The sequence below is a fragment of the Lontra canadensis genome, unplaced genomic scaffold, assembly GCF_010015895.1.
Source record: "Lontra canadensis isolate GAN:19392208 unplaced genomic scaffold, GSC_riverotter_1.0 scaffold16, whole genome shotgun sequence".
In the NCBI taxonomy this organism is placed as follows: Eukaryota; Metazoa; Chordata; class Mammalia; order Carnivora; family Mustelidae; genus Lontra; species Lontra canadensis.
The window spans coordinates 5,222,252-5,234,542 of NW_022631010.1; the positions used below are offsets into that span (position 1 = coordinate 5,222,252).

The 12,291-nt window shown below is 41.5% G+C and overlaps 2 protein-coding genes across 2 annotated transcripts; both read right to left on the minus strand.

The window, feature by feature from the left end:
- Positions 1-3,241: 3,241 nt before the first annotated feature.
- LOC116868569 (signal-regulatory protein delta-like) lies at positions 3,242-11,984 on the minus strand. The gene is made up of 4 exons (XM_032859021.1): positions 11,893-11,984; positions 6,226-6,573; positions 4,013-4,363; positions 3,242-3,632 (listed from the first exon to the last, which is right to left on the minus strand). The coding sequence occupies exons 1-4, from the start codon at positions 11,966-11,968 to the stop codon at positions 3,553-3,555; spliced, it is 855 nt and encodes a 284-aa protein (XP_032714912.1). The 5' UTR covers positions 11,969-11,984; the 3' UTR covers positions 3,242-3,552.
- On the minus strand, positions 8,500-10,246 carry LOC116868771 (importin subunit alpha-1-like). Its single transcript, XM_032859414.1, is given in 4 exon segments — positions 8,500-8,648; positions 8,651-9,175; positions 9,178-9,883; positions 9,885-10,246. Coding segments are annotated over 4 exon segments (1,707 nt in total). The 5' UTR covers positions 10,212-10,246.
- Positions 11,985-12,291: the final 307 nt, after the last annotated feature.

Consider the following 12,291-nt stretch of genomic DNA (forward strand, 5'->3'; position numbering starts at 1 on the left):
CCCTCCTCTCCTATGACCCTCTGTCTCGAGTCTCAAATTCCTCAGATCAGTGAGATAATAGAATTGTCTTTCTCTGACTTATTTCACTTAAAAGCATAATACTGTCTAGTTCCATCCACATCATGGCAAATTGTAAGATTTTGCGTTTTTTGATGGCTGCATAGTATTCCATTGTATATATATCACATCTTCTTTATCCATTCATCTGTTGATGGACATCTAGCTTCTTTCCATAGTTTGGCTATGATGGACATTGCTGCTATAAACATTGGGGTGCTCGTGCCCCTTTGGATCACTACATTTGTATCTTTAGGATAAATACCCAGTAGTGTAATTGCTGGGTGTTAGGGTAGCTCTATTTTCAACTTTTTGAGGAAACTGCATGCTGTTTTCCAGAGCGGCTGCACCCTTGCCGACGTTTCTTGTTCCATCTTGTTAGTTTTAGCCATTCTGACTGGTGTGTGGTGGTATCTCAAAGTGATTTGGATTTGAATCTCCCTGATGGTTACTGATGTTGAATATTTTTCATGTGTCTGTTGGCCATTTGTATGTCTTCTTTGGAGAAGTGTCTGCTCATGTTTTCTGCCCATTTTTTGACTGGAGTATTTGTTTTTTGGGTGTTGAGAGTTTGAGAAGTTCTTTATAGAACCTGGGTACCAGCCCTTTGTCTGTAGTGTCATTTGAAAATATCTTCTCCCATCCCATGGGTTGCTTTTTAGTTTTGTTGACCGTTTCCTAAAATTCAAGTTAGTTAACGTATGGTCTAGTATTGGTTTTACAAGTAGAATTTAGTGATTCATCAATTACATATCACACCAATGCTCATCCCAAGAAATGCCCTCCTTACTGCCCATTATCCATTTAACCCATCCTCCCACTCACCTCCCCTCCAGCAATCCTCAGTTTGTGCTCTATAGCTAAGAGTCTCTTATGGTTTGCCTCCCTTTCTGTTTTTATCTTATTTTATTTTCCCTTCCCTTCCCGTGTTCATCTGTTTTTTTTTTTCTTAAATTCCACATGAGTGAAGTAATATGATATTTGTCTTTCTCTGACTTATTTCGCTTAGTATAATACCCTCTAGGTATTACCTTTCCCATTCTATTGGTTGCCTTTTAGGTTTGTTGATTGTTTCCTTCACTGTGCAGGAGCTTTTTATCTTAATAATGTCCCAATAGTTCATTTTTGCTCTTGTTTTCCTTGCCTCCAGAGACATGTCTAGTAAGAAGTTGCTGCAGCTGAGGTCAAAGAGGTGGCTAGCTTGTTTTCTCCCCTAGGATTTTGATGGTTTCCTGGCTTACATTTAGGTCTTTCATCCATTTTGAATTTATTTTTGTGTATGGTGTAAGAAGGTGGTCCGGTTTCATTCTTCGGCATGTTGTTGTCCAGTTTTCCCTACACCATTTGTTGAAGATACGGTCTTTGTGTATGTATTTTAATTTTTTAATTTAAATTCAATTAGCCAAGGTATCGTACATCATTAGTTTTTGATATAATGTTCAATGCGTATGTTTTTTTTTTTTTTTTAGCTGTCTCAAATTCCTAAGAAGCTTGCATTTTCTTCGCAGGAGATCGCAATCTCTTATGCCCCCTGGTGCCATCTTTTGGAACTGCATAATATCTATAGCTTTGAGCCACTACAACAGAGGTCTCTGTTTTCAGCAATTTTTTTAATTTCTTTTTTTTATTAGAGTACATCATTAGTCTTTGATGTAGTGTTCCATGATTCATTATTTGCACTTCTAACCTCTGCTGTTCCCACTAGTGCTCTGAATCATGAGACAGAAACCATCCCCTCAGGCAGTCCCCAGACAATCCAGATTGATGCACAGTCTGTTCTGTTTCTATCTTGAGGAGGGAGCAGGTATGAGAGGTTTCCTCCTAATTGTGCCAGTACATCAGGCTGGGGGTGACATATGAGTGTACAAAGCTCTGCGAACTTTCCTGCAGCTTTCACTGGAATCCCTGCCTGGTTTTCCATTGGGCTAGGTACCGCTGCTTCTCAGTTGGTTTCTAGCATTCTTACAGAGGTATTTTGGTCCACAGATGGTTGTTATTTGGTTGTCTCCATGGAAGAAGGGTTGGGGACTTCTTAGTCTGTCATTTTACTGATGTCACTACTCTAAGTGATATGAAAACAATAATTTTCGCCAGTATCTGGGAGTAGGCACATGGAAGTTCTCTCACTGTCATACCATCTGCATAGGACCATTCCAGCTATAAACCCCAAAGTTTGTGACAATTAGTTACAGCAACCATAGCAAACACACTTAGCTCAGTATTTTAAACCATATGTATATATGCCTTTTATTCATTATGTAGAAATGGTATAAATTTAATACATTTCTTACTTTTTGGTTTTTAACAGGGAAATGGAACTTTTTCACAATATTTTCCCTCTAATTCATCTTCATGTACCTCCACACCCCCAACTCTAACTAGAGTCTTCTCATTAGGAGGACAAAGCCATAAACCCAAGGATTATGGGAATAAGAGATCTGAGTTCTATTATCCATTCTCTGTGTAACTTGAGGAAAACCCAATCGCTGGGTCTCAACTTTCTCATATGTTACCTGAAGGGTTGGACCATGGGGTGGACACCATATTGTTTTTAGTCTGTTGAACATTTGTGTCATTGGGTTGGTGGATTCCCTACCAAGCACTTCCTCTCCCTTATAATAATGAGTAAGTGAAAGGCATAGGAAAGGCAATTTCAAATGACTCTCTGGGATTCATTTGTGGAGGCTGGGAATAAGAAGCTCTCTCTCCGTCCTGACTGCTAAGATGAGGTAATGAATGTCAACATTTCCTGTACTTACCTCTTCCATTATATGGATGAGGCCTATATGCAGCAAATGCCAGGTAGAGATGAATAGAGATGAGAGAATTTCAAAGAATAAGAGTCTTGGTGGCCCTGAGACCTTAGTCCTAAAACTCTGTGTTGGATGCTGTGAGGAAGCTAGAATCCTCCTCAGCTACAGGATCCCATTATACTAATATTTTTCATTTTTATCCCTTGTAAGGAAAGGTTCTTCACTAATATATAGAGCATGCTGGAGAGAGCCCAGACCAACTTTACCACTTTCTCCTAGTATCTGTCCCCCTAAATTCCCTTGAGCCTCAGTTTCTTCATTCATATGATAAGGATAATCATTCTTATACTCAAATTGCTATGCCAGTAAATACAATAATATGGGAAAAGGAGATGCTTCGTGTACAGGAGATGCCCAACAAATAGTAGTATTGTAGTATCATGAATTTAATAATTTCTCAAGCTGGGTATTGCTCAGAATTCAGAAGTTATAACAAAATAGAAAAATTGAATAAGTAAGGCTTTAGGAACAGAAAAAAAATTGGAAATTGTACTTCAGTGCTCTGTGGATATGGGAACTTTATCACCTGGCATCCCTTAGGACAATGCTGACTTTAAGAAAACTGGCTTGACAAGGAGATGTTTTCTCTCCTATTATTGGAGCTCCAGAAGTGGGGTGGGAACCAGGAACAATATGGCCGTGTAATGTTGTCAACCCACATTCTCTACATCTTTGCACTTCTCTACAGCAGATTTTTCCTCAGCTTGGTTCCCCTCATGGTCATTAGATGTTTCTCTGGAGCACCTGGGGCAAACTGATTGCCTGTTCCTAGCCAGCAGGAGAGAGAATTGCATTAGTTTCCCAGATTTTTCTGCGAGTCTGTCCTTTTCACTTATGGACACAAATTGGCTTAAGTCAGTCTCCTGTCTGAGTTAACCATGAGTAGGGAGTCATGAAATGATCTGGTTTCATCTAGCTCTTGGGGGCTTGCTATTGAGTATTGGAATGTCAACCAAAATATCCCTCATCATTCAATTGACCTGAGTTTGTTTCTCCTCCTGTAAATCACTTAACTCACAGGTTGCTGAGAGATCAAATGTACAATGCATCTTCAATAATAGCCTAATCTAGTAATTCAGTGAGTAGAGGATTGGTTAACTGAAATGATAGCCCATAATAGGGGGTGGAGGAGACAAACTCACTAGTCACAAACACCTTGGTGCCCGGACCTGACTGGAACTCCGTGTTAGATTTCCCCTCCTTGAACTTCACGCAGTAGTAAGTGCCGGCGTCTGCAAGAGAGATTTCACTGATGTGGATGGAAAAGTCTGTGTTGCCAACTTTGGTGGGGTGTCCAATTTCTTTTACTCTGGGAAAGAAACCTTCTTTGAAATTGTAGATTAATTCCCGGTTTGGCCCATTTCCCTTGAACCATAAGACGGGTCCTTTTGGGAATGAATCTGGTACACTGCAACTCAAGGTGATTGTCTCTCCAACTGATACAGTCTGTGTCATCTCAGCTTGTTGCACCTGGAATATCTCATGTGTGGTTCCTGCAAAGAAATGCAAAATCATTTCCCATTTCCCATGCTCTAGCCCAGGCGGGACTGAAGAACTTGGATCCAGATCGTGGGTGGGCCTCATTCATTACTTATTTTAATGATGTGTGTGAGTCAGTGCAGTGGACAAAATGTATCACCTCTCCCATTCCCTCTGTCCCAGCCCCTAACCAGGGAAAGAAGAGGACAGGGAGGGAGAGGACTGGGATTATGCATTGATAGTGTTTATAGAGAGAGACTAGTCCCTCTCCCATCTAAATGCCAAAAATCACTCAGCTCATTTGGAGAAGGGTCCAAGTGTCCTCTGCTGACCTCATAGATATAGGGAGTTTGGGATTGACCTTCTTCTCTTCTGAAGGGTAAGCAGCTAACTGAATTTGTGGAGATATTAGTGTTGAGAGGTGTGGAGAAAGGGCAAGTCAAGAGATAGCAAACCTAGAGAATGGGGAGCCATTTAGTACTACTGTGTTCATGCAGGCAGAGTGCGGCTCCTCTGCTTATCTGTCGGGCAGGGGGTTGGAGAAAGAGACAGTTTCCTCTTCTAAATAAAAGAGAATAGAACCTCAAGGGACCTTATCAATTTTGGAGGGCCCACAAACTGATCTCCAACACCCACTACCGCCAACATCACTACCCCATATTAGTCAGGTCCTGGTAATCTCTCTCCTTTTCAGGCAAACCATCAAAAGCAAAGATGGGCTAAGGTGTGGGTTAGAGAAACAAGAAAATCTTGGCTGGTGAGGCTGGGAGAAAATGGAGGGTAAGCTGCCTATGCTCACAGTTTTTATCTTGAGGGATCTTATGTAAATTTTCCGTGGCCCATTGGGTATGATGGAATGTGGCTGGACTTGAAGAGAACATCACAGAGGAAGACTAGTTTTCCCAGAAGAACAGATAGACACACTAATCTCACATATTGAATGTCATTAATCCACAGAGTGGCAAGAAGTAGCAAACAGTGGTTGTCCTCAGAGAAGAGAACAACAGAGCTGGGGTTAGACTAGGGCAGGGCAGGTCAGGGAAAGATCAAGAGCCAGGAGAGTGACTGAACTCCTCCAGGACAGCTTTTCCAAACAAGATGTGGGGGTGGGTGATATCAATCCCCATCCTTCTGATGTCCTGGCTCCCTAGAATCCATAGTAGGAGACCACACTCACTCATTGATTTCCTGTGGGGAATGGGGTCCCTGAGTGCCCTGTGGTGGCCCTTCAGGGACCTGCCACCAGGCCTCAATCACATTCTAGTTAGAAATGGCTGAGTGGATTTGGGCAGGTTTGTAGAGATTCTGCTTACCTGTGGATCCCCACTTTGGCTCAGGAAGTATTGGGCTTAGGGGGCAAACTCTAACCTGTGTTACAATTTAGTCCTGAACCTATAAGATAAGATGTGGCTACAAGGGTCAGTGAATAGAAATTGGGTCTCAGAACATAGGTTAGAAGATACTCAATGGAGAACTCTTATTCCAGAATTGTCCGTCAGACCTTAGAAAAGCCAGCAGGCCACATAGGTCTCAGTATTCTCACTTTTTGGATCATAAAGTGCACACTTGTAGTTGTATTATATCTACTTGGTGCCTTTTTATGTGAGAGTTTCCCTTGCCATATGTCATCCCTGGCTTGGTGGAGTTGGCCGTCAGGGCAGGGCATGGCCTGTCAACATGGCTTACTTAGTTCAGTAGTAGGCATGGGACCACAGAATGGCTAATTAATAGGGCCATCTGCAGAACCTAACTTATAGGGTGGTTTGTGATTGAAGGGGCACAGAATCTAGTGTGTAGTGATGATTTGGTACGTTTCAGATTTTAAAAAATTTATTTTTACAGACCAAGGGGATGGAGTTTGTCAGGCTGTACTCACCATTCACAGATACAACGGTGCCTGAACCAGATACATACGACATGTCAGGGTGCGCTATGGTTAGTTTCACACAGTAATAGGTGCCCACATCTTTGGGCGACACGTTACTGATGCGGATGGAATAGTCTGTCTGGTTGAATTCTGTGTTTTCCACTTGGGTTACTCGGGGGAATTGGCCCCCTTTGAAATTGTAAATTAACTTTCGTTCTTGCCCATTCTCCCTGAACCACAAGACAGGCCCTGCTGGGGAACGAGCAGACACGTTGCAGCCCAGTGTCAAGATCTCTCCAGCTCTGACTGAAACTGAACTCTCAGGCTGGGTCACCTGGAATTCTTGATCCGAAGTTCCTGGAAAGAAAATTGGCTTCATTTCTCATGTTCTTTGTCTTGGCCCAGGATGTTTTGAGAGTCTGGTTCTAGGTCAAAGTGGGGACTCGTTACACACTCTTTTAGCAACACATACTGGTGCGAAGGTATGAAAATTACAAACTGTGTTGTCACAGGGGGTGAGGGGAAGGGGACTCCATGGCCTGGAGCATAGTAGATACTGTATAAACAGGGGAACTTGCTGCATAACAAATTACTGCAAACTTAATAGTTTAAGAAAACACATATTATTTCATAGTTCCTGTGGACCAGGAGTTCAGGCACAGCTCAGCTTAGATGTCATACACAGAGGGAAGATGATGTGAAGACACAGGGGGAATGCTGTGTACAATCCGAGGATGGTCTGAGGCTACCAGAAGCTAGGAGAGAGGCCTGGAACAGATTTCTCCTCATAGTTTATACCAGCTTCAGTTATAATTGCCAAGCTTGAAAGCAACCAAGATGACCTTCAGTAGGTGAATGGATATAGAAATTGTGGTACATTCAGACAGTGGAGTATTATTCAGTGCTAAAAGAAATGAGCTAGTAAGCCCTGAAAAGATATGGAAGAACCTTAGTCTAAACGAGACACCTGCATACTGCAGAATATCATATTCCCAGAATATGATATTCTGGGAAAGGCAAAACTACGGATACCGGGAATATATCAGCTATTGCCAGTGTTAGGTGGAAATAGATAAATAAGCAGAATACAGAGGATTTTTAGGGCACTGAAGCTACTCTGTATAATGCTATAAAAGTGGATATCACTATACATTTGTCCAACCCCATAGACTATACAATACCAAGGGTAAAACAGAACGTGAATTATGGACTTTGGGTGTTAATGACATACTAGTGTAGGTTCATCATTTGTAATAAATGTACCACTCTGGTGGAGGATATTGGTAAGGGGAGAGACTGATGTGTAGGGACAGGGAGTGGTATGGGAAATCTCTGCACCTTCTGCTCCATTCTGGTGTGAACCTAAAACAGTTTTAAAATATGAAGTCTATTTATAAAAAAGTCATTTCCATATCAAAGGTCATCTAGATTTTCTTCTATGATATTTTGAAGGAATTTTATAGTTTTGTGTTTTACATTTGAGTTATTTTTATGAAAGTTGTTAGGTCTGTGTCTAGAATCAATTTTTTTTTTTTTTTGCACATGGATGTCAGGATGTCCAATTCCTCCAGCAACTCTGTTGAAAAGACTCTGTTGCTCCTATCCCAAAGATCAGTTGGCTATATTTATGTGTGTGTATTTCTGGACTTTCTATTCTGTTGCATTGATCTGTGTGTCTATTCTTTCATCAATGCCGCTGTTTCAATTACTGTAGCTTTCTAGTAAGTCTTGTTCTCTGACTTTGTTCTTCTCCAACATTGAGTTGGCTATTCTGGATCTTTAAATTTTCCATATGAACTTTAGAATCAGTTTGTCAATATCCATCAAATACTTCGTTCTTACATTTATTGGGATTGCATTTAATCCTTAGATGAAGTTGGGCAGAATGGGTATCCTGACAATATTGAGTCCTCCCATCCATGAACATGGGATGTATCTTTATTTGTTTAGTTCTTCTTTGGTTTAAAACTGATTGCTTTAATCAGTTTTATAGCTTTCTTTATATAGATCTTATACATATAATAGGAGATTTATACCTATTTTTCTTTTTTGAGGGGTGATAATGTACTTGGTCACATGTGTTTTTAGTATATAGAAACATAACTGATTTTTTAAAAGAAAAGTGTGGAATTTAATCTTTATTTACAGGACACTGCAAGATAGGAGATTCCACATATAAATAAGAAACCCACTGAGAGGAGGAGCTTCATACAGTTTGTACAGTTTGGAACTGGTCAAGTAGAGTTTTGTTGTAAAAAGTGCTACAATAAAAAAAAAACACATTTAAAAAGAGTTCTTAGTAGAGAAACAGTAAGACAAACTTCTACCAGAGTACACAACAAACAACTTTCTGCCTAAGCTGTATAATCTAAAAGTTAAAGGAGTGCCATCCTGAACCTGGAACGTATAGCCTTCAGAGGTAGTTTCTGGACAACATTTTGATCTTCCTCTTCCTCTACAGAGAAATACTTCTCAATCAAGTTTAATGAAGCTTTGTATACAGACTCATTTTCATGGTTTTGGAGAGCCTCAATTTTGTCCAAACCTTCACATTCTTCAATCATTATACCAAGTTTCTCAGTTCCACCTAGTTTCTCAGCAGCCTAAATGATGTTTGAAACAGCATCCAGAATAACCAGAATAATTTCGGTATCCTTTGCAGTTAAGAGGTTCATCAATGGTTCTATTATGCCACAATGAACGAGGTATACAATCTGTTCAACTGTCCCACCACTTGTATAGTTGGTCACAGCCCAGACAGCTTCCTTTTGTGTCTTAAAGTCTGCCTTAGAGAGAACACCAATGAAGAATGGGACTAACCCATGATTCACAACTTGCTGTATCTGGTCGTGGTGGCCAGCTGTGATGTTTGATGTTGTCCACATGGCTTCCTTCTGAATATTAGTTTTGGGATTCATTAGCAGGCTGGGAAAGATAGCAAGTGCTCCTGCATCTATTCAACCTGAGTCTGTTCATCTGTCCCAGTGACAATATTTCCTATGGCTCTTAGTGCAGAAGTCACAATGGGCAATTCAGTAGCTCCTAGAAGCTTCACAAGCTGGGGCACAATTCCTGTTTTCACAACCATTTCAGTCCATTCATTTGGACCATCAGTAAGGTAGGAAATGGCCCAGGTATCTGGCAAGACTTCTGGATCATCGTGATGCAGGAGAATTAGGAAGGTAGGAAGGTAGAAAGTATCTGCTAAGGTAGATAGGTAAAGAACTAAGGTAGGAAGAATCTGCTCGACAGCATCTAACGGGGGTGCAGGATTCTTGTTGTGACAAAGGTTTGAAAGTGTCCAAGTAAGGTTACGTAAGTAGCCACATGCTAACGAAGACATATCAGGAACCACAAGGAGAGCCAAAAGCGGATCAGCTGCACTGTACTTGATAACCAAGTCTCGAAAAACTGAACCGTCACCTTCAATGTTTCCTAGAGCCCCTACAGCTTGTTCACTGATGTGGGCATGGGAAGATGCCAACAGAGAAATGAATGCTGGCCTAGCACCTCCATCTACCACAGCCTTGGTCTGTTCTGATGTCCCAGAAGCAACGTTAGTGAGAGCCCAAGCAGATTCAAACTGAATGGGACTACAGTCTGTTCTGCCCAAGAAGGACACAAATTTTGGAATCAAACCAGTCCAGATTATGTTGTCTATGGGGGTGCTGCTTTTCCTGAGAAGGCAGTTTCCTAGCAGTTTGAGTAGCCTGGAGCTGGCTTTCCAAATGGTTGCTATTTATGCCTTTGACAATGTCATCAACAGACCAATTTACAGCGCCCTGGTTGTTGGGGATTTCCTTCAGTGGAGAGGTAGAATCATCGGGAAATGAGCTTATGTTTCTCCTTTTCAGCATCTGGTCATCCTTCTTAACTTTCCTCAGCTCCACATTAACTTCTATTTGACGCCACCTCATTTCTGTACTGTCTTTCCCCTTGTTCTTGAATCTGTTAAGGCGGGCAGTTGGTGAATTAGCATTCTCGTTGGTGGACATGGTTATGAGACAAAGGGAGAAAGCTACACGGCTGGCTCAGGCTTCTAGGGGAGGCAGTCTGGGATATGCAGGCTGCGGGTCAGCTGCCCTCAAAACATCCACCATGGATCACCCATAATTGATTTTTTAATGTTGATTTTGTATCTTTGCTGAACATGCTTATTAACCCAGAGGGTTTTTTTTTTTTAAAGTAGATTCTTTGGGATTTTCTATGTAGACAATCACATCTGCAAATAAGGGAAGTTCTTTTTCTTCCTTTTAAACTTCCTTTCCTTTCCTTTCCTTCCCTTCCCTTCCCTTCCCTTTCTCCTTCTGTCCCTTCCATTCCATTCCTTTCTTCCTGTCCCTCTCTCTCCTACAATTTCTAGTACTATGTTGAATAAGAGTTGTGAGTAGGGACATCCTGCCTCAGTCCTTACCTTACGAAAAAAAAATCAGTCTTTCACCACTAAGTATAATGATAGCTACAGGGTTTTTTGTAAATATTCTTCATCAAATTGAAGAAGTTGCCTCCTATTTCTAGTTTGCTGTGAGTTTGCATCATGAACGGATGTTAGATTTGTCAAATGACTTTTCTGCATCACTTGATATGCTCATGCAATTTTTCTTCTTTAATTTGTTGATGTGATGGATTACAGTGATTGTTTTTCAAATGTTGAAACAGCTTTGCATGCCTGGAATAAACCCTTCTTAGTCATGGTATGTAACTTTACATGTTTGAAATTCTATTTGCCAAATTTTGCTTAGGATTCTTGCATTTAGATTCACGAGACATATTGGTCTGTAGTTTTTTTTTTTTAATGTACAATCTGGTTTTGTTATCAAGGTAATAATGGCCTCATCAAATGAGCAGGGAAGCGTTTCTTCTACTTCTATTTTCTGGAAAAGATTTTTATGAGCTTGGTATTCCCATTAAAATGTCTTTGCTAACATTCTCTAGTGGGTGTGTTACTCATATATTTTACCTTTTCCTAAAACATCCAAGCTTTCTTCCTCCTTGCTTATACTCAGATAAAGGTCTTGGGTTCCTCTTTCATCTGATCTAAATCCCTTGAGCCGTCTTCTGTGACAATTGGGACTCAAAGCCTCTGCCAACATGGACCAATGGCCTTGGGAAAGACACTCCACATGCTTCTTTAGCTTTTTCAGCAAGCAAAGGCAGAACTGCCTAGTTCTCTTAGAGACCCTGCAGGGTTCAGCTTCCCTCACTGACCCAGAGAGATCTCTAGTGACCACTTCTAGTCAATATTCCATGAGCATGCAAACCTCTGCAAATTTTTAACAGTGATTATCTTAGGATGAAAACATTGTGAATTGTTTTCTTGCTTTAAAATTTCATGTTCTCCAACATGATTTTCTTCATTGAGAAGTTGTATCTTTGTGGTGGCAATATTGGAATGACAGGTTCTTTGTTCCTAAGGGATGGGGGAGGAGCGCTCTAATGTGTGCTGTGCTCAGCCCTGTGACTATTAGCATGTGCCCATTCTCCGAACAAAAGGGTGTGGAACAGACTTGGCCACTAGGAGATTTTGGGAACTGGGAACCATTCCAATCTAGTTCTATAAATTCTGGATGGGATAGAGAAAACCCTCCCCCAGGAAATTCTAGGTAAACGAGTAAGGTCAACACAGTAAACTAGCATAGGGGAGTCCTCGTCACACATCCTTGAGCCCCAGCTCACCTGTGAATTTCAGTAGCAGAGTCAGCAGCAGGGATGGCAGTGGTGGGCAGGATCGGGAGGCAGGGACAGGCATCATGGTGGCCCTGGAGCCTTCTCTGTCCGAATGTTGTCCTGGAGAGGCCCAGGACACTTTGCTCTGAGGAGAGAAGACACTCCCTGCCTCCATGATGCCAGAGGAAGGGGATGATGATGAGAGGAAAGACCATGGGATTTTAACAGTTTTTCTTTGAGATTATCAAATAGACAGGCAAGGTGAACACAAGCTGAGAAGTTGCTGCTAGAAATGATTGGTTTTCCAGAGTTAAGGGCATGTCATAGACTTGTGCTCATTCCTGAGCCTCGTCCCAACTGCGGTCTCACCAGGCTGCACCCCTGCTGATGTAGAAGCCCAGATACATG

Excerpts from the sequence above, each read along its gene's own strand:
- LOC116868569 (XM_032859021.1), bottom strand. The coding sequence starts at position 11,968 with ATGATGCCTGTCCCTGCCTCCCGATCCTGCCCACCACTGCCATCCCTG. Across the intron at positions 4,364-6,225 it reads CACCGTTGTATCTGTGAATG|GAACCACACATGAGATATTC; the intron begins GTGAGTACAGCC and ends ATTTCTTTGCAG. Across the intron at positions 3,633-4,012 it reads CACCAAGGTGTTTGTGACTA|GCAATCAGTTTGCCCCAGGT; the intron begins GTGAGTTTGTCT and ends GGCTAGGAACAG.